This window comes from Rhincodon typus, chromosome 31 (genome assembly GCF_021869965.1).
Source record: "Rhincodon typus isolate 14 chromosome 31, sRhiTyp1.1, whole genome shotgun sequence".
NCBI lineage: Eukaryota > Metazoa > Chordata > Chondrichthyes > Orectolobiformes > Rhincodontidae > Rhincodon > Rhincodon typus.
Window position 1 is genome coordinate 2,736,797 of NC_063362.1, and position 22,998 is coordinate 2,759,794.

Genomic DNA, 22,998 nt, shown 5'->3' on the forward strand with positions numbered 1-22,998 from the left:
AGACCACATTTAATATTTGTACCTAGTTGGACCTGATGAATAATGGACTGTTGCAGCATTCTTAAATATGCTCTGGTTGAGTAGTAGTGTTAGTGGATTGAATAAGTGCTGATTAATGTTGTGGAGTAGAATTGGAAAATGATTGTCATAGTAAGTATCTGTACTGTTTTGTGAATTGGAAAAGAACCTGACTTCTATGGAAGAATAGACTGCCTGATTGGTGCATTCTTCTTTCCTCTATCTGGATTTGCATTTCTAACCTTCCTTGCCTACATTTCCTATGTGGTGATACTTTAAGTAATTGGCAAGAATGTTATTATGAAATAAAACCTGTCTATGAGAAGTACACAGCAGGCTGGGCAGCATATATTGGGAAATAGAGAGGATTAGCATTTCAACTTGTTAACCTTACATTGAGGTTTCCAGCCTTTCTAGTGTTTTACTGAGTGGCATTGTGTCACTGTTACCAATGAAAGCTTTATTGTGCTTCAAGCTTAAATTTTCTTCCCAGTCGTCTCTTGGGTTTGTTCAAATGGTCCTTGTCAAAGAGGGAATTTTGAGTATGTAGGAGAAGCATTGATTTTTCATTAGGTTAGAATATTTACTCAAAGGAAAGTCATTTGTGTTCAACATATTGCTTATAATGAATGCTTGGGTAAGGATGATTCTTGCATTCTTCCTGATTGATCATTATCAAAAGTGCCAAAACCTGCTCTAGCCCATTATTGACATCCTGCTGTCTTTCTAATTACTTTAAATCAACCCGATCTCACATTGTGACACATTTCTGACACAAGTGGGACTTGAATTCAGACCTTCTGGCCCAGAAGCAGGAACACTGAAGCTGTGCCCTAAGATTGTCTTTGTCTTTTGTCTTTGTATTGTGAACATGTGTAGTTCAACATATTCCCTTTGAAGGACTGAATGACCACTTTGACTCTGATTTATATCTGCTCACTAAATAATTGTTTACTATTTGATGTCATTCATGTTGAATTTCACAGGATCACATGATTCAGAAGGCAGCCATTCAGCCCAGAATGTCGTCAGCATCTCTTGAATTAAGCAACATTAACTCAGTCTTTTTTTTTCTTTCCCCACATCCTTGTGCATTACTTCTAAACAAATAGTCATCCTCTTGAATGCCTCAATTGAATCTGCCTCCACCATACTTCCAGGCAATGCCATCCTCGCCCTAACTACTCAGCTTGCGTTTGTTTCTTTAGTAAGTCACTTTAAATCTGTACCTTGTTCTTTTTTTCTTTTGTAAGCAAGAACAGTTTTTCCTATCTACTGTGTCCAGCCCCCTTATGATTTTGAAAACTGCTATCTGATCTCCTGTGAGACACCTTCTCCAATCTGACCTCATAACTAAGGTTCAGCATTCCTGGAGCTTTCTTGTATATTACCTCTATACTCTTCCCCAATTCATTCACATCTTTTCTACGTGGCACCCAGAACTGTGTACACTATTCCAGCTGAGATCTAACAAGTGTCTTCTAAAAGTTTAACATCATCTCCTTGGTCTTATACTCTTTGTCCCGCATAATAAAGCGGAGGATACTGTATGCTTTATTACTTGCTCTTTCAACCTGTCCTACCTTCAGTGATCTATACACACATTCACATAGGTCCCCTGCATCCCCTATATTCTTCATACCAAAATGCAACACTTCATACTTTGCTGCATTGAACCCCATTTGCCACCTGTCTCCCCAGTTGAACTAGTCTGTGTCATTTTGGAGTTCTAGCTTGTCCCATCATTTTTCAGCTTTTCCAAATGTAGTGTCATCTGCAAACTTTTTGAAATTGTTCCCTGCTCACCAAGAGATCTGGGTCATTAATATATATCAGGAAAAGCAGAACTCCCAGTACCAACACCTGGGGAACGCCATTGCTGCCTTCCTCCAGCCTGAAAAATATCTACCAGCCACAACTATTTCCTGTTGCTCAGCAGACAGTTTTGTACCCACATTGTTACTATCCCTTTTTCTCCTATGACTTGTAACTTTGCTTACAAGTCTGTTGAATGGCACTATATCTCTCACTTGGAACTCCATGTACACCACATCAACAGCATTAACCTCCAAGCCTCTGTTACCTCTTCAAAAAAAACTCCAATTTCCCCTTCAGAAATCTAGGCAGACTCATTGTAATACTACTAATCCTATTCTGAATAATTGTTTCTAGAAGCTTCTTCACTGCTGAAGTTCAACCAACTGGCCTTATCCTTACAACCTGCGATTATCCTTACAACCTAAGCAAGACTATAATGATTTGCAATTTTCCAGTTTCCTAGCGCTTGCCCTGAGTGTAGGGAAGACTGAAGATTATGGTCAGTGCCCCTGTAATTTTTACTCATCCTTTAAAGTCCTTGAATGCATTTCATCCATTCCTGATGTTTTGTCAATTTTAATTGCTAACAGTGTATTCTACAGTTCTTCCTTATCAATTTTGAACCTTCTAGTGGCAGTTTCTTCTGGGTTAGAATCTCCCTCTTTACTAAAGACCAACACACAGTAGTATTCATTTAACACCTCCGCTGTCTTAGTTGCCTTCATATTTAAATCCCTCTTTTGGGTCTCTAATCAGCCCTACTCCTTTTTACCACTTCTTACTATTTATATGCTTACAGAAGACTGAGGTACCTCTGTCAGCTGCCAGTCTTTTTGTAACATTCTGTTTCGTTTTGCTTTTTCACCACCTCTCTCATCCTTCTAAGCTTTCAGTTGTATTTTCTACTTGACGCATGAGTGTGCTGTTTATCTTAGTTTCCATCTCCTTTGTCATCCAGGGCTTTGTTTGTCCTACCTTTCGCATTTAAGATAATATATCTTGACTGTATTTGTACCATCTTTAAAATTACCCCATTGCTCAGTTATAGTTACCCACCTAACCCTCATTCCAGTCAGTCCTCCAAGTTCCATCCTTGCTCCTTTTGAAGTTAACTTTTTGCCAATTGATTTTTTTCTTACTTTTCGATTGATGCTGGTCATTCTCCACCATCATTCTGAGCTTAAAATACAATGGTCACTGTCTCCTAAATATTCCCCCATGGACATTTGATCCTCTTGGCCCACCTCATTTCCAAGAACCTGGTCTAATAGTGCATCTTGTTGGACAGGACACATTCTGCTATAGGAAACTCTTCTGCATACAATCTAGGAACACTTGGCCCTTTACACTATCCCAGTCTATATTTGTGCAACTGAAGTTCCCCATTATAACGTAATGTTGGCATTATAATTCTCTAGTTCCCTTGCAGATTTGTTCCTCTGCACCCTTTCCACTTGATGGTCTATAGACTACACCATTGTACGTTTTTTGTTTCTTAACTCGAGGCAAATTGGTTTCGTCCTTGAACCATCTGGGATATCCTCTTTTGTCAGCATGGTAATGTTCTTGCTTAACCAACACTGCCACACTTCCCTGCCTGCCTCATGTTTTCTGAGCACCTTGTATGTAGAAACATTCAGCACACAGTCCTGCCTTTCCTTGAGCCAGGTCCCTGTTATCATTATGCATTATGTTTCCATATGGCAATCTGAGTTGGTAACTCACCAATCTTTAACTACGTATGCATTCTCATACAATCTTTGTAACACTAATTCAGACTCCGTTCTTTCTCCCTTCTACTTCACCAATTAACTTGCTATTCACTATGCTAATGCCACCTGTCTCTCCAAGTATTTTGTGAAACCTGGCATTTTCCCCCCTCCTCTCTTAGTTCCCACACCTTTTGTGTGAAAGATGATCTTTTATCTAACTAGTTTTCTCAGTACCTAGGCACTCTGTTAGTTTTTTTATTGCCATTTGATGTTCTTCTTCCCAGTTGCTTGCTATACATCATATCCTCTCCTTCCAAATCAGCCATTGTGTGTAATCCAAGTTGATCCAGTTTGAACTAGTTAATGTAGTTGACATGAGTGAGAACAGCAAACAGTTGGCACAGAGATGTTATTTGAGGAAAACCATGATTGATGTAATCAGTCAGCATCAGTTAAAACAGATTATCTGGTCATTATCCTAGTGCTGTTCTTGAGAGCTTGCTGTACACAGATTGGCTTCAGTGTTTCCAATATTACAACAGTGACTGCATTTCGGAAGTGATTTGTTGACTGTAAAATGCTTTGAGATATCCTGAGGATGTGTAAGCTGCTGTGGAAATACATATCTTTAATTCCATCACAAACATCTGGTTATTTGGACTAAACACCCCTTTAAAGAAATCTTCAGAATGTTGGAGAGTCTACAAGGAGGACAGGGTGTTGACTGCATTGTGTCTAATGATGGCCATGTACCTGGAGATTTAAACTACTTGTCTGTACTACACAGTATTATTTGATAATCTATAAACACTGACAGCAGAAATGCAATCAGTGCTGGCCAGCCAGCAGTGCCCACTTCTCATGAGTGAATAAAATTTTTTTACTAATTTGATATGTTATCACGATTCCTGTTTTTTATTTTGTTCCTTTTAACATGATGCACTTGTGGACTGTGCACAATGATTGTGACTGAAAGCTGGTATTTAATCACTTGACGCTGAGCTGCAACTAGAGACATTGCTGATGCAAACACTTAAGTCAACCATTAAAAATGTGTGATCGATCTGTTTTTAATCAAGGTTTAGATAAACCTAGCATGTGAGCTGAAGTCCTTGCAGTATCTTTAATTTATTTGAAAGTGCCTGTGTGTCAGTGAGAACGGTAAAGAATTGGATGCCAGCTGGTTTCTTTAGGCTCACCAGTGAGTAGATTTTATTAAAATTGTCCTTCACTCATTGGTTGCAACACCTTTCAATTTACTTGCAAGACATCTTGATAGAACGTGAACTTTCTGATGCTAAACACCAATCAGATGATTCAGCCAGTCTAAAGACAACTACCACAGGCTACGAAAAGTGCCATTAGATCGTTCTCTGGAAGCACTACCTCTCAAAGTAAGGTCCATTTTACTTAATCCAGCAGTTTTGTGTTCAAAAAAATTGTAATGTGGGCCAACAGAATGAACTTTTTTCATGGAACCAGTGTGTAGTAATAATGAAACAAAAATGGAAATTGCTGAAAAACTCAACAGGTCTGGCAGCATAGTCATATGGCATGGAAAGAGGCCCTTTGGCCTCTGAGAAAAAAGCAGAGTTAACGTTTGAGGCTGGGTGACTCTTCATTGGAACTGTTAATAGCTAGGAAAAGTTAGTCTTTATGCTGGATTAAGTGGGATGGAGGGGAGACATGAGTGGATAGCTGGAGACGGAGCCCAGAGATTGAGATGAAAGGGGTAGGTAAATAGAGATAATGGATAGCTGGCCAGGACAGAAGAAAAGACAAGATAATAAGAGCTGAGTGAGAAAATGGGTTAATTGTGCTGAATGCAATCCTTACAATGTGATCATAGGCCTAGGAGTGCATGGGAATGGGTGACTGTGCTAAAAGCACGTCATAACAGGGCTGGGTGAGAGTTACGGCTAATGCATTTTCTCACTCTTGCCTCTTAACTCTTATTCAACTTTTGTTTTGGCCTGTTATCCATTATCTCCTTGCTTACCTACCTCATCCATGTCTTCCTCTGTCTCTAGGCTCCGTCTCCACCCGTTCCCCCCAGCTCCAAAAAAAAGTCGATTGCAGCATAAATACTAGTTTTCCCTGGCTACTAATAGTTCTGAAGAAACATTAATTCTGCTTTCTTGTCTCAGATGCTGCCAGACTTCCTGTGTTTCTCCAATTTGTTTTTGTTTCAAATCTCCAGTATCTGCAGTTCTTTGTTTTATTTTATTGTGGTAATGATGACGCTGAGAATAAGCAAATTACGATTGTTGGAATATTACGATAACGCTGGACCAGTTGGTAGTGTTAATAGCATTAATAGCATTGGAGGTCACATCTGGGCTTTGCTTTGTATACTGGGGCTGTCGAGATGCATCAGCTACTGAAAAAGTTGAAGCTATACTAGGAGTGGGTAAATTAGTGTTATTAAAATGGCATAGAGGTCATTCATTACACTGAGCAGTAAATGGTACTGACAGGTGTATGGATTAGATCTTGTTCTGATAGCATTAGTCCTGGCATATTTTTCATAAAAAGATTAAAGGATTTGGTGTTATTGCCTAGCTGCAAACCCAGTTTAGGAGAATGGGCCAATAAACATGCTGGTTGAAAGACATTTTCTAGTTGAGATTTAATCCTGGTGCAGTACTGATACAGCTGTTCACTTCAAACATAATTGCCATCTTGGTGAATTGGGCAATGAACTTCGTCAGCTGCAGTTACATTTAAGATCATGTTAAATTTCACTGGTAAGTTACAAAATACAGAAATGTTTAATGTGAATCAAAACATTTCCTTAAAGCTGGCAGTTTGTTTTTTGAATTGAGGAGTATATGAAAAGTTTAGTTAGCATTGCTTTTGCAGTTTGGAGTTTTCAAGAAACCATTAAATGGATGCCATGTGACAAAAACAAAGTTCCCACGCTATTCAAGTTAGAGCTCTCGTAACTTATTTGTTTTTCAAAGTGGCAAAATTAATGGTTAGAACAATCCTTTCAGCTAATAGAACTTCATTTATTAATGCCAATGAAATATCATTAGGTTCTTCACTTGGGTAAAGGGAAAAATGGAATCAGTACATTTTTTTTTGTAGTTCTGGTTTCACCTCCGGTTACAAACGGAATCTGGCCATTGTTCTGTCTCAGTCCCAACTTTCTGTAGGCTTAATGTGGATCAACAATATTGTAAATGGAACTTGCATGTCTTATGGCAGTGACTGGATTTGGGTCATGGATTGCAGTAGGTTTATATAATCAGGTTTTTGTTAAACCGATTTGGCTTAGCTGCAGAATCAACTACACTGAGCTCGAATGCATTATACTGCTGAGGAAGACGCAGTCCTACACGTAGCAAATAGTTTCGACTGTAGGAAAGTGTTGAACTATTAGGAAAACTAACATTTAGAAACTCAGAATTGTAAGTATGTAACAACTGAAAAATTTGAAAGGTTTACTCGTTCAGATTGTTGCTGTTAGAGATTTTCTTCCTGTCAGCGCTAAGAACATTTAAAACAGATACGCAACTCACTCAAAAGCTTTGTGTTCCAACATGCTATATTTGTATAATCATTGCGTATCTTTGTTTTGTATATATTTACTGTATGAAAATGTGCAAGAAAATTCTCAATACGTTTTGAAAGTTTGGTTGCTCTTTGGTCCTATACACTCACTCTGGTTGTTAGCAAAATTAATAACGTTTTTAAAAATCTGTTTTGCAGTCCTTGACTTTGTTATGTCCTTAGCTATGTTTTAGCTACTTCAGGAGCTCTAACATGTGACTTCCTGCTTTTATTTTCAGAAATCAGTGTGACCGAGTGGAGGCAATAAAGCACACGTGTAGTACAGGAAAATGAGTGAGTTGGATCAGTTACGTCAGGAAGCCGAGCAACTGAAGAATCAGATCCGAGTGAGTATTGCATCGCCTGGTCCACAATTGTGGAACTTGTATTTTAATTTAGTTTTAATTCATGTGGCCAGATTTTTAAAAAAAAATTAAACTTAAAAAGAATGGCGTTATGTTGCCACTAATGTACTGTGCTTTGAATGGTAGATTATTGGTTTGTGTGCAATTTCTTGAATAGCAAGTTTGGTATCTTCGAAAGCATTTGTTTGGAGAGGTGGGTGGGATGCATAGTGATTGGCCCGCAAAGTGTACTTCTGGTGGGGCTGATTAGCTAGGTTGTTTGTTTGCACCTTCTCCGTTTGAAACCACCTTCTCCCAAAGTGTGCATTTAATTGAAATCATTCAACATGTAGTCAGCGAGTTTGAAGTCTCCAGGGCATTAAGGTACTTAATCACCTTTTTGTCTGTTCCTGGACACTCAGGATTCAACATTCTGTTGAAGATCTACTAAATGGTTGTTTCTACAAGTCTTTGATTTCTATTTCAAATGGGAACAGTCAGATTGTTTGTTCGTGAAAATTTATGGCAAGCTTTCTCGGCTTCATTTAACTACAAAACATGTTTACTCAGTTGGCAGCTGACTTCACTCTGGTCCATCATGCACCTGGTACAAGTTACCTATCTGCAGCAGAGGTTCCATTGCTGGATGAAGAATCCAAATATGTTGGTCCCTTTCATCTGGAGTGTGTAGTACACTGAACTCCTTATGTATGCAGATACGTTTTGTATTACATCAAACTCACAGCAGGGAAATAGGGTATTACATCCACATTGCAGGTGTTTATGCTCCTTTCCCACCTTCAAAGATTCAAAATGCTTCACTGTTTTTGAAAAGTTCATTGGTTATTATGTAGCTGTATAGAATATGTCAAAAAGATCAGCTTCTCCAGCATTTGGTATAAGTTTTGCAGAAGCAATCAATTAGAAGAATATCAACCATTGAAGTACTCCAGCTGAAAATGTTTGGAGCACCTGGTGTCTGAATTGTCCTGACCTAATCCTCAAAGCTTTGTTCTAGCCCATTAGCTATTCTAGCCATCCTGTGGCCCCTCAGTCACTTAGGAGCAGACTCAGGCTATCGATCCATAACCCAAAATTGCTGGGTTGAGACTGTTGGACAGAGGAGATTTTTATTAGCCTGTGTTTGAACGTTTAGTTAGGATATAAATGGCCAGTGTCCTGTGCTTACTGCCACCTGGGTCCAGTTGGACAGTTTTTAAAACTATACAGCTAAGTTTGCAACCAGCCAATTCTTGATGCAAGCACCCAACCCTGCAGACGTATAATTTGATGAATGGTTGTGAATGATTAAATAGGATCAACTTCAAAAGATTTCATGACCAGTAAGACTTGTTGGATATGTATTTGAGCTCTCTTTTCTCTGGGCTTTTTCACTATGTAAATGATTAAAAATGGCCATTGAAACTGAGAAATTGCTAGAGAACAGCTGGATCATTTTCAACATCTAGCTGCCCCTCCTGGAATGGCCTGCAATGCCCCAATCTCACATGTGTCATTAACGTTGGGGCAGCTAAAGATTAGCAAAACTGGTCATTATTGCCCTTGTCTTCCACATCACAAGAATTTTTTTAGAAAAGAAAATTGAGTTAGATAGTTACAAAATTCTACAAGTTATTGATCTCTCTAAATGTGCTTTTCTTCAAAATTTTTTTTTTGTTAATACTGTCGTCTTTTTCCCTTTCAGGATGCCAGGAAAGCATGTGCAGATGCCACTCTGGCCCAGGTAAGGTTTTAGTTATTGATGGCTTACTCAATCATTAGAATTTTCAATTTCTTCCACTTTTTTTTCATTTTAAGTTTCATTTTAAATTGTTGGTGTAGCGGGCAGCCAAGAAGGTTACCTCAGTACAACAGGGTGGGCCAATGGACTGAGGAGTGGCAGATGGAGTTTAATTTAGATAAATGTGAGGTGCTACATTTTGGAAAGGCAGATCAGTACAGGACTTAGTGGTAAGGTCCTGGGGTGTGTTGCTGAACAAAGAGACCTTGAGGTACTGGTTCATTGTTCCTTGAAAGGATAGTCGCAGGTAGACAGGATAGTGAAGGTGGCATTTGGTATGCTTGCCTTTCTTAGTCAGTGCATGGAGCATAGGGATTGGGAGGTCATGTTGAGGCTATAGAGGACATTGGTTAGGCCACTTTTGGGATACTGAATTCAATTCTAGTCTCCCTACAATAGGAAGGATGTTGTGAAACTTGAAAGGGTTCAGAAAAGATGTACAAGGATGTTTGCCAGGGTTGGAGGGTTTGAGCTATAGGGTGAGGCTGAATAGGCTGGGGCTATTTTCCCCAGACCGTCAGAGGCTGAGGGGTGACCTTATATAGGTTTATAAAATCATGGGGGCACGGATAGGGTGAATAGCCAAGGTCTGTTCCCCAGTGTACGGGAGTCAAAAACAAGAGGGCTCAGGTTTGAGGTGAGAGGAGGAATGATTAAAAGGGATCTGAGGGGGAAATTTTTTCATGCACAGGGTGGTGTGCGTATGGAATGTGCTGCCAGAGGAAATGGCAGAGGCTGGTACAGTTAGAACATTTAAAAGACATCTAGATGGGTATATGAATAGAAAGCGTTTAGAGTGATGTGGGCCTAATGCTGACAAATGGGACTAGATTAATTTAGAATATCTGGTCGGCATGGACAAGTTAGACCGAAGGGTCTGTTCCATGCTGTATAGCTCTGTGACTCTAAGTAATACATTTTAAAGCATCAGAAAATCCCTTCAGGAAAAGGAGACTGCGAAATGATCTGTCTTGTTTCAGTTGAGTGAACAAATCCGTTCATGAACAGATACTTCAAAAAGCAGGCCATCACCTTGCAATTGTAAAGGATGGGTTGGTTAACTGATTCTTTTGATTTTCTTTTGAGGTATTGAAATATGAATTAATAAAGCACAGAGGATACTGTATGAATTTTCAAAAGTATTTGATAAAATTATCTGGAAGAAACCTCTTTAAAACTTAAAGCATGAGTTATTCTATAATAGCTACAAGTCAGTATAGGAATAAATGTATTTTAACAAATTGAGGTTTTTAAACTTGTTCAATTGCAGCTGTTTGTATTAATGATTTGAGTGTAGATAGAGGAGAAATGCCATTGTTTGCGTAGTATCAAACTAGGGAGTCTCGCGAGATGCGGGAACTGCAGGAAGGCATAAAAAGGTTAATGAGCTAGACATAGTCAATGCAGTTCAATGAAGGGAGATGTGATGGCACGTTTGGGGGGGTAAAAAAGCATAGTGAAAGAAAATATAAAGTGCAAAATAAATATCCATAATCCCTTTAAGGAGTAGGCATAACCCTTAAACTTCAGCTGAATATTGATTCAGGTGACTATAACAATCTTTAAAGACTCACAAGCTTAATGCACAGCAGAACTTAGTTCGTGTTGTTACAGCTGTTGGAGCTCCAATGACTGAAATACCCTTTCCCTTGATTTTTAAATCATGTTTTGTGTTCTTTAGAGGTTTGAGACTAGTTCCAATAGTAAAAATTCTAATATGCCTTAGATTCTGGGAATCTTATTTTTAAACATTCTTGGAGTCCCCAGCCTGCATGCCTTACATCTGTCTATTTGGAAGAGATGGTGGATATATACCTGAAACCTTAGTGCGACCAGTTAAGGTAAACTACATTTCTTTGGTTGAATGAGCCAGTCCTGAAAGGCCAAAGTATACTACAGATGCCAAGTGAAGCTTCCCCTCCCAGTGGTGTGGGTTGGTCTCTGTTGACATCTTATCTTGTATGCAGAGCTAGCATTGTTCTGAAACCACACATTGTGATGGTAAAATTACTGCCCACAACTGCATCACTATTTATGTTAACTATTAGTTTGAGTTTTTTGTGTACATTGACTGCAAGTCCTCATGCTGTTTGAACACAATCCTGCAGCTCCAGCTTCTTAGTGGAGAACCTTCACCTTTTGTTTCTTGGGTAGCCATTTATTCTGCTCTTGTCAGAATGTGATCCCTAATCCTCAAGCATCTCTAGAGAAAAGCAGCCATTATAGCTTAGCAGTTGACGTTGCAGCTTGATACAGGCAGTGACTGACATAATAATGCATTGATTCCATCATTGGAGGCAGCCCCAGGCACCCTTCTCTATAAATGGAACCGAGCTTATGTGTAAACTGCAAGCTCGTGTGTCGGCCCGTTTACTTGTAAGAATGTGGATAAAATATCCTCTCCATTTTTGTTTTTGATTGCACAACCTCAGCATTTGGAAACAGACTTGCCAGCACCTCCCTTTTGATCTTGGATTGAATCCACAGCAAGGATAGGGACCCTGCACCTAGAACCCACTCAGTTGAGGGAGTTGCCAGAGGCACTTGCTTAAAGAGGTCGTCAACTAACCATGGAATTCAACTCCAGCATCTTTGAGTCTCAAACCAAACCCATAGGCAGTGGGTTCTATTTGACCCATAGCTGAAATCTGGTAGATGGACAACAGGCCTATACATCACATTGTTGGGGTGACTGCTTCTCTGAGATCACTTGTAGTTCAGCCTAGGACCATAGGGATGCTTAGCTGCCATGTGTCACTGCAAGTGGTGCACTGCAAGAGGTCTTTGTGGTGCAGAGGCTGTCTACAAACTGAAAAGATAAAGGAAGGTGATTGAAAAGTTTTCATAACCACAAACTTTTGAAATGGTAAATAATGGAATGTTGTTTAAACTATTTGGGGATTTGTAATGGGTCATTAAAAACGAGATTATCTTCACAATTTTAGAAAGGAAGAATGCAAAGTTAAGGAACAAATCCTTCAATTCTGTATACGTAACGTGGTTTTGAATGGATTTCTGTGTTCTACAGTGCAGAGTTAGCCAGATGAGCAGTGAAATTATATTTATTCCATTTTTAAAAGTTTTTTATATTTTCTTGAAGTGTCCACACATCATACAAGTCAGCAAAAAGCTGTTCACATTGCAAGGATAGGTAGATTCATTTTGTTTTAAGTCAGTCAACAAACTTTACCTTTGTGTCCATTGCACCGACAGCTTTTGTAGAATGGCAAGAAAATGAAGGCAGAAGGGCTTAAAAATAATTGCAGTTAGTTTCTCTCTTTTCCGACAGAATTAATGACCTTTCTTCTAGCCACCTACCATCGTTTAAGTGAGATAAATGTATTCAGGTCTGTAAAACTTTTGCATAACCCTGAATTTGTACTGTAGTCTAATTTGAAGATTTCATAAAAGTTGGCTAGTAGAGTAGGATGAAACCTGGTGTACATCAATGAGAAGTTTTGGTAAAGAAAAGGAAACTCTTAGCCTAAATGCCTGTTTCAAGTTATAATGCACATCCTAATCAAATTTCAGATGAAGTGACTTCCACAGACACACTGCTGGATATAGTTTATGGAGAAGAGAAATCCATAATTGTATTAGATCATGACAGATGACATTCTTAATTACGAATCTCCATGTAAATCTCTCACTCCCTTTGTTTCAAAATCAGTGGCTTAAATACTTTTCATTCCTGTGTTTTTTTCCAATTTTAAGCTTCTGTTATTACTTGTTTTTATATGTTCATAACAAATAAGAGCAGAATTGCTATTAATTCCATTGAGCCTGCTCCATCGTTTGATAACATTATGGCTGATATGTTTATAGCTTAACACCTCATTCCTTGTTGACTCCTATTTAACATTTTTGCTTTCTGATTTATAATGTTCCATGGATCTTTTTGCTACCTTTGTCAAGTAACTCCTCATCTCACTTCTTAGGGTTCCTACCTAATACTAAAATACATGAGATTTTTCCTGTTCTGGGTTAGCTTGGATAGCAGTGGGAAGTTGTACCTGGAAAAGGAGATCCTGAACTGGGGAGAATAACAGGAAATCCATCTAAGTTTGTGTTCACAACTGCTGTTAAATCATCCTTACTCGAAAAATGATAATTTATCTTTGAATCATTAACCCTGTTGGCTTTTTCAATTTGCCAGCTAAGTAAACAAAACAAATCCAAAAGTTTAAATAAAAGCAAAATATAATGCTGAAAATCTGAAATAAAAACAGCAAGTGCTGGAAATAGTCTGCAGATCTGGCAGCATCTGTGGAGAGAAGCATAAGGAATGTTGGAACAGGACTCCCTTCCTTTCAGAACAGTTTTAAAGTCAGCTTGAAACATCAGCTACTTTTCTCTTTTTAAGTACAAAAACTTAGTTTAGCTACTGACACAATCTTTTTGTACTGAATGCTTTCAGATCTGTGGATAGTGTGCTTGTGGTTGCAAAAATTCTTGCCGTTGTTATGGGAAAGGTTTACTTCTGCAAGCTGACATTTTTCTTTCCCTTTTATAGATCACAGCTAACATTGATCCAGTGGGTCGAATTCAGATGCGTACCAGGCGAACACTACGAGGTCACCTTGCTAAGATTTATGCAATGCACTGGGGTACTGACTCCAGGTGTGTATATCATTAGTCATCTTGTTTTCTAAGTGGTCTATAGATTCAGATGGATGGTGACTGTGTAGAGCAGGACCTTGGGATAAAATAAGTTCATTAGGAACTTTTTTTAATTTTTAAGATAACAAACAGTCTAGTTGTTGGCACAGTGCCATTTTAAATGGAATTTTGTTTGCTACTTTTATCCCCAAAGGGCCTGTTTTCATTATCTAATGACTCTAGAGAGTGAACAACTAACGCACAACGTAAACAGTGGCAATCTATAAAAACAATATGAATTGTTAACCATATCATGCTTTAATGCAATGCATTTGCTACCAAGGTTCCAAGTAAGGGACCTAATGGAGACTGCATTAATATTTACTTGTTCAAGTATAGATTGCCTTTCACTAATGCCGCTGTAATTTTAATTGTGCCATTGCCCAGTTTACTTGCTAGGCATGTACACTTTTTAATCAGTTGAAATGTAATCTTCATGAGAAAATTGCTTAAATGCATTCATACTTGTGTGCATTTCAATAATCTGTATAGTATTTTGTCAAACCTTTGTTGAAATAAGTGCAACAGAAACCAATGTAAGGTTTAGCACCAATGCAGCACCAATTATATTGCACTTTTCATGTTAACACTGGAAGCATTTTCCAAGTTCAACAAGATACTGCTTCACATAAGGTATGGTTTAAACATTCAGATTTTAGAAATATGAATAGATAAATGTAAAAACTATAACTTTATCTTATTAAATTGAAGCAGCTGTGGGTTAAATCTTTCGGGAAATCTAACTACTGTGATTAGATGCAGTCATACTTGAGTCCATCAGGGAATAGATGTATTCTTGTCGTTGAGCTGTATGACCCAGCAATTCTGCAACTTTATCAAATTGTAGCAACAAAAATGCAAAATAAGGTTCTCCCATTGTTCATTAGATGTGTGCATTGGTGTCGTTCTGATATATTTTTAATATGGCCATCCATTTGGAAGCTCCTTAAAACGTACTTAACATTCGTAAAATATTCACGACTAAATCAGGCACAGTTTTTGGAACACAAATTTTAGTAAACATTCCATCGCTTACTATTTGTGAGCGAAGCAGTTCCTCAACACAGCCCTCCTGCATTTGCAGTCAGGTGGCTTGCTGTTTACTACTTCTTCCAGCTGCTGTTTATGGACATATTTCATGCAAATAACACATGACACGCTGAGTACTTTATATCTGTGGAATGGAATATTAAATTTGATAATTACAGGCCCCTGTAGCTCTGTCTTGTATAATGATATACCTGTTTATAAGAGACACATTGTTGAATGCAAATAGTGGTATGTCTGTGAAAAGATTTAAAAGAACAGCCTGATGCACTGTGTTCAAATATTAAATTTGTTAGAACATTTGTCCAATAACAATAGCACCAATACGTGGAAAGCTAAGTGGCAGTGAGATCAGGTTAATGTAAGAATTATCACAACATTGTAACCAAAATTCAGAAGCTCAAAAAACAGCATCCATTTTTAATTCTTTAGATGGCAAAGCTTCTTGCAGTCCTTCATTGTTATTGCTGCAAATTACTAAGCCCTTTGATAGTTAATGACGTACAGAGGAAAATTTGAGGTCTGTAGAACTGCACCTGTCATCAGAAGGTTCAAATTATGGAAGTGCTCTTAAGTTTACATTGCATTTTGATAAAATGAAAAGTGAATGTCTAATGAGTACTAAATGGAATCATGTGCCAAGTTATAACTAACCAAATAAAAATCGAAAGAACTGTGGATGCTGTAAATCAGGAACGAAAACAGAAGTTGCTGGCAAAGCTCAGCAGGTCTGGCAGCATCTGTGAAGAAAAAGAGTTTAACGTTTCAGGTCCGGTGACCCTTCCTCAGAACTGAGGAAGGGTCACTGGACCTGAAACATTAACTCTGTTTTTCCCTTCAGAGATGCTGCCAGACCTGCTAAGCTTTTCCAGCAACTTCTGTTTTTATAACCAACCAATCTTTATTAGGTATTTTGCATAAAAATAGTGAGCATGTGCTTAAACTATAGTGTAATGTGGTATACTTCTCAAAAGTTAGTATATATTGAAATTTTCTAGATGAATGAAAAAAATCTGTTGACTGACTGTATTTAGGAAGGTTCAGTATTTAGACCTTTGGCACTGAACAGCACTGAAACCCTGATTTCACTTTCTACATAGAAAATAATCGTTTGTTCAAGAAAGTCACTTTAAAATCAAGTTCAGTGAAATACAGAAATGATCCCACGTATGTGATGAGCAAAAATGTATTGTGGGCTACAAATAAACAGTGAAGTAATGTTTTAATCTAGTTAAGGTAAAACCTAATACAAACTTTGGTTTGCATTATGTTTAACTGCTTGGCAGTTGATTGTTTTGGGGAAGGTATTCTTATTTCTCACATGAAGCATATACCTGTGGGAGTTCATTTCTGTAAACTACTTTCCTGTAAAATTGTTTGTAGAGTACAAGTGAGGTGTCAAAGTTTTTGAATTTAGATTTCAAAGATCACCTTTGAACTGCAATGTTTCACCTTAATTCACATGGTCTGAATGTGGTATCAACTATATTTGTTTTTTTCTCCCCTGTAGACTGCTAGTGAGTGCCTCCCAGGATGGGAAATTGATCATCTGGGATAGCTATACCACAAACAAAGTGAGTACAGTCTGAAGTTTGGAATTGAATTTGGCTCAAAAGTTTCCATGGCTACACTTGACACAGATGAGCTTTCAAAATAAATCTGTGGCACCTGATTGTGTTTACCTGCAGAACTTGACTTGTCGGATCGCAGTAATTCTGCAACTTTAAAATTTGTGAATTTACTCCAGTAGCTCTTTGGATAAATCATTTTTTGAGGAACCTACTTTAATCTAAGCTGTAAACTAAATTGACCTGTCTGCCTTATTTAAATAAGGAGTGTAATCATTCATGGCTCCCGGTCCTGGTAGCTGTGTACAAATGTTGGTGATGGGTCAGATTTGCTTACATCCTTGGATAAAGGCAAAATACTGCCGATGCTGGAAATCTGAAACATAGAATGCTGCAGAAAATCTGATCTGGCAGCATCTGTGGAGTGAGAAACAGTTAACATTTGGAATCTGGTATGGCTCTTCAGAACTGTAAATTACTGTAACTTGTAGGACCTTAACGTGTTAAGTATCCCAGCTGAGGTAAATTTCTGTCAAATTTCTTCAATGTAGAAAAGTTTTGAGTTTAGTTATTTTTCTGCTTTTAATTCAGCATCTGAACAGCAGCAGGCTTGAACTCTGGATGTAACCAGAGTTTTCAGAAGTTGTTCAGAAGTATTGAAATGTTCAATCTTTTGCTGATGAGATGAAGGAGTTGGCGAAGAATCAGCTGGAAATTCTTGTAGTGCACTGCAGCATTTTTCATTGATCTTCATTAATCTGTACTGCAGGGAATTAATGAACTCAGTACCTATGAAATGGAATTAATATTGACAAACTGTTTATGGCAGAATTTCCTATAATGTCTTGTGTTTTACGTCACTATATTCTCCGGCACAAATAGGGATAGGTGATAAATGTGGTAATGGGCAGTGGCAGGGCAGTAAAGCAGGAGCTGTATTATTTAGGAGAATCTGGGGCCTGAAATTCAGCTGGATAAACCTAACCACCTTAACCAGTCTGATTTATTTTAATGTGTTTGTAATAAGTGAAAACGAAAATGATACATTGCAACAAAATGACTGGTAAATGTTATTAAAAAGCATTGTAAAAGCTAAACACTTCCATGTTGGAGAGATGGAATTCAACATGTTCACCAGCTGCTCACTTTTGGAAGTACAGTGATATTTCTATCTTTGTCAATGAGTTTGTTCTGCATCCAACTGATCGTGTTAACAATTCCCAAGTAATGTCCCCCTCCCTTTCAAAACAGCTATCATCCACCTTAAATTCCATTTACTGTAATAAAACTGCACCCCATCACAAGCCTCCTTTCTTATGTTAGGTTATTAAATACATATAAATTTTTCCTGATTCTGATGCTGAATCATCCTTAAAGGTTAGAAATTACATTATTTGTGATTGTAGCTGGTGCACTTTCTTCCATTCTTTCTTTCTGTAGGTGTTGACAGTGTTGATGTGCCCTCCTTTTCCAGTGTTTTTTTATTCCAATTTAGATGGTCATCCTTTACTTGATTTCACTTTTGTTTGTGCAGTCATAGTCACAGGATCACCAGAATTGGTGTTTCTTCTTTTCACCATGCTACTATCTCTGGAGTAACCCCAAGGCTGAATTGTTGGTGACTTTCTCTCCAATTAAACATTAAGAAAGCAGAAAATATGATTAATCTTGGCAACAAGCTCCCTACCCGAGTCAATGATGTCCCCCATCTGTCTACTGTTTTTCAGCTTAAAGCACGTTTTTTGCAGCTTTGACATCCTATTCAGAGTTTATGACTCTGCTCATTATCGCAGTCCGTAAAAATATACCTGTACCTGTTTCTTCCCCAAAATCTCAGGGCATGTTGAACATTAGTTACTCAGCCCAAATTGCCCTTGAGCAGCAGGGGCGGCTTGGTGGTTAGCAACGCTGCCTCAGTGCCAGGGACTCAGGTTCGAATCCACATTCCGGCAATTGTCTCTGTGGAGTTTACATGTTCTCCCAGTATTTGCGTGGATTTCCTCCGGGTGCTCTGAATTCCTCCCACAGTCCAAAGATGTGCAGGTTAGGTGGATTGGCCATGCTAAATTGCCCATTGTGTCTAGGGATGTGCAAGCCAGGTGGATTAGCTGTGGGAAAGTGCAGGGTTACAGGGGTAGTGTAGGAGTGTAGGTCTGGTTGGGGTGGTCTTTGGAGAGGCAGTGGGATTTGATGGGCTGAATGGCCTGCTTCTACACTAGGGATTCTGTGATGTTTTTAAAAGGTGGTGATTTGTTGTCTTGAACTGAGACCAATTATGGTGTAGGCATACCCATACTGCTGTGAGGGAGTTCCAGGAATTTGACCCAATGACAATAAAGAAAAGACCATGTGGTTCTAACTCAATGATGTGGCTCTAAAAGCGTCATCGAGTCAATCAACATGGAAACAGACCCTTTGGTCCAACCAGTCCATGCCAAACATAATCCCAAATTAAACTATTCCCACCGGCCTGCTCCTGGTCCATAGCCCTCCAAACCTTTCCTATTCCAATATCCATCCAAATGTCTTTTTAAACATTGTAAATGTACCTGCACCCACAACTTCAGGAAGTTCATTCCACACGCAAACCACCTTCTCTGTTTTTTAAAAAAAAAAAAGAAATTTGCATCTTATGTCTTTTTTTTTTAAATCTCCCTCCTCTTACCTTTAAAACTGTACCCCCTGGTCTTTAAATTCCACATCCTGGGGAAAGGACAACTCTCATCAACTCTCTCTATGCCTGTCATTATTTTATAAACTTCTATCAGATCATCCCTCAGCCTCCTACACTCCAGTGGAAAAAGGTCCCAGTCTTTCATTCGAACTCAAACCTTCCATACTTGGCATCGTTATGGTAGTTCTCTGCTGAACCCCTTCCAGCTTGATAATATCCTTCCTATAACTGGGCAACCAGAACTGGACACAATATTCCATAGGATACCTCACCAAGGTCCTGTAAACCTCAACATAATGTCCCAGTTCCCTCACTCAAAGCACTGAGCACTGAGGGCAAGCATGCCAAACGCCTTTTTAACCATCCTGTCCATATGTGATGCAAACTTTAAAGAATTGTGTACCTGCACCCCTAGGTCCACCTGTTTTACAACATTGCCCAAGGCCCTTCCAATAATTGTATAAGCCCTACCCTTGTTTATTATACCAAAATGCAATACCTTGCATTTATTCCAGACTGAAATCCGTCTGCCACTTTTCACCCCATTGACCTATTTGACCAAGATCCCTTTTGTAATCTCCAAATCATCTTCACTGTCTAAAGTGCCACCAATTTTGGTGTCATCTGCAAACTTACTAACCATGTCTTCTATATTCTCATCCAAATCATTTACGCAAATGACAGGGAAAGGACACGGAGCCGTTGCCTGTGGAACACTGCTGGTCACAGGCCTCAGCCTGAAAAGCAACCTTCCACCATTATTCTGTCTCCTGCCATTGAGCCATTTGTGTCTTGAAAGAGAACTCGCAGGTGGTGGTGCCTCCATGTATCTGCTGTATTCTTCTAGTTGCTGGAAGTCCTGGGTTTGAGAGGTATTGTTGGAGGAAGTTTGAGTTGCTGCTTTGCATATTGTAGTTGGTATAAACTAGCATTGTGCCTCTGATGAAGAGCTTGGATGATTAAGGTGTTGGGTGGATGACTATCATGTCGGTTGCTTTGTCTTGATAAAGTTGTTTGTATTGTTGGAGTTACGCTTATTCAAACAGTTATCCAACTCCTTTGCCCTGTAGATTGTGGGCATGCTTTGGACAGTCAGGTGGTGAGTTACTTGCTACAGAATGCTCAACATCTGATCTGTCTCTGTGGCCACTATTTATTTGGCTGAACCAGTTAAGTTTATAGCTAGTGACAATATGGTTAGTCTATGGGAAGAACGGGAAGGAAACCACTTCAGTGGGTTGTTATGAATCATACTGAACATTGCTGTTATCAATAAATGTCCCCACTGCTGATCTTTTTTGGAGGGAAGATTATTGGGCCTCTGACACTACTCCTGCAGCAATAATTGCCTGCCAATATCTACAAGCATCTATCTTATGCTAATTAAGAACCCAATCAATGAAGAGTTACCCCAATTCCCATTGACATCAGTTTTGCTAAGGCTTGATGACCTACTTGACCATCCTCCTCCACATTCCTGCACTGTTGCCTTATTGATGGCTGCATCTTCATTTATTTTGAAGTGGAGTGGAATTCTGTTCCGAAAACCGTTTGACTTCCTGTCTCTTTCTCAAGGTCCTTCAAACACAACTTCATTTGCTGTGTCTAACTTCAGGAGAACTAGTTTCTCAGACAGTATACGTAAATACAGGCAGCTGTTGATCTCTGTGTATAGAAATTTTTAGCCCAAGTTGGGAACAGTAAAATTTAAATAGCTTAAAAATTAAGATCCACATGGGATTGGTTTCTTGAGTTTAGCAGAATGATTTTCTATTTTCTACCATTTTAATAAGCTTGTGTTCAGATATTCAGTATCTCCATAATTACTTAATTATACTGGTATTATTAAATCCTAGTGTGTAGTGAGTCAGAGGTCTCCTCCTTTAAGGCATTTTAAAATCTGATGGTTGAGGCATTTTGTCATTATATCAGACAGCCAAGTTAAAGTTCGATGCAAAAGTTATTAGTTTAATTTCAAATACTTTTGATGGTGTTCTGATTAGGAGGCCATCAAAAATGAATCCATCTGGTCTGTTGTGTACTTCTATAATTGTGTAATTGCAATACATTGCTCCCATGTTGGAGGAAAAGTATATATAATATGCACGCACGCAGCAAGTTTCACTCTTCCTCCTTTCCCTACTAGCCCACCTGTAGGCCTCCAGCTGTACTTCAGATGTCTCTTTTTGCATGTGATCTATTAAGGAATAAATTAGTTTCAACTGCACATCCTGAGAAAATGTTCCAGTTGTCCTGGCTTCCACCTAAAACTATTGACCTCGAGAAACCGGGACAAAAGGAACAAAGTCCTGTCATTTTGGGTCTGATCATATTTTACTATATAAATTACTGTGTAAAAATCTTTGCACTTTTATAGTTTCTGGTGAGTTGAGAGAAAACAGTGGATGTTTCTAGTAGTTGAATGATGGCATTAATTGGATAGTCATGTTTTCTGAGTAGCTTGTGGGAGCTTTTTGCCACAGTTTTTGATATCTAGACCTTTTCCTGTGTACCATCGATTATGTTCACTTTTTAAAGTGGATTTGAATTTTAGTGCTTATTGTAACGAATAGTGGAATGGAATTCAGTACTTATTTAGGATTAGCATTGTTTGGTGACTGGCATAGCAGTAATGTCACTGGGTTAGTAATCCAGAGGTCCAGGTTCTGCTGTGAGAACAAGGATTCAGATGACACAATGGCTAGTGGTGGAATTTAAATTTGATCAGTAAAATTTGGAATAAAATGACAGTCTCAGTAATGGTGACCCTGAAATTGCTATCTGATTTACCCATCTGTTTTGAGAAAGGATATTGCCATCCTTACCTGGTCTGGCCTACATGTAACTCCAGGATGTCAATCCTGTGGTTGGTTCTGAAATGACTTGACAAGCTATTAAGTTAACAGGCAGTTAGGGATGCAAATAAATACTGGCCTTGCCAATAACCCCCATATGTAATGAAAGAATAACTAGATTCAATTTAATCCATCTTTTAAGAACGGAATACCTCAATGTTCATTGAGTGAATTATTAGTGCATTAACAGGTTTTTTTATGTTCAGTATTCATGATGCAAAGTAATATCTCAGCATTGCTAAACTACAGATTTGTGCACGTGTGTTTGCTGCGTTGTTTCATTTGCCTACAGATTCAATGGAAATGATGTAAATGTTTCTACTTGGAGACTAGAGCTAAGGAGTACAATTTTAAAAATAGCGACTCTTACATTTAAGACATGAGGATATTTTTCCCCCAAGAGTCGTTATTTTGTGTAATTCTTCCAAGAGAGCAGAGGAGGCAGGTTATTGGATACTTTTAAGATTTAGATAGATATGGTATAGAGGAGAGGCAGGAAAGTAGAATCGCGGCTGCCATCGGATTAGTCATGATATCAAACAGCAGAGTGGGCTTAAGGGTCTGAGCAGTCCACTCCTAATTCTGATGTGCATCTGGTGTCATCTGAACACTGTTTTTGACAGCTTCTATGTCGGCTTCAGGAGAATTGTTTTCATCTATCATGGATGTTCGGACTTGAGTGTAAATGTGGTGTTACTGATATGGGACATTTCAGAACGTTTGTTTGAATTCTGAACGAAAAACTAGATTCTCCAGAAGGAGCAAGAACGGAAATTGTTGCAAAAACTCAGCAGGTTTGGTAGCATCTGTGGACAGAAAGCAGAGTTAACATTTCAGGTCCAGTGACCCATTCAGAATGTTTTTCCAGCATCCGCAGTTCTTTGTTTTTTCCAGAAGGGATATTAATTATATAATTTCATAGGTATTTAGGATTAATGTTGGATTAA

General features: G+C 38.6%; 1 protein-coding gene across 4 annotated transcripts in view; it reads left to right on the plus strand.

The window, feature by feature from the left end:
• The window catches only part of LOC109911846 (guanine nucleotide-binding protein G(I)/G(S)/G(T) subunit beta-1), a 66,167-nt gene that overhangs the window by 34,124 nt on the left and 9,045 nt on the right, over positions 1-22,998 (plus strand). For all 4 annotated transcript variants that reach the window (XM_020511222.2, XM_048614911.1, XM_048614914.1 and 1 more), the window contains 4 exons: positions 7,343-7,450; positions 9,153-9,191; positions 13,762-13,868; positions 16,465-16,528. In XM_020511222.2, coding sequence (XP_020366811.1) covers positions 7,394-7,450; positions 9,153-9,191; positions 13,762-13,868; positions 16,465-16,528 — 267 coding nt within the window. In that variant the 5' untranslated portion in view covers positions 7,343-7,393. The remainder of the gene's footprint in view (positions 1-7,342; positions 7,451-9,152; positions 9,192-13,761; positions 13,869-16,464; positions 16,529-22,998) is intronic.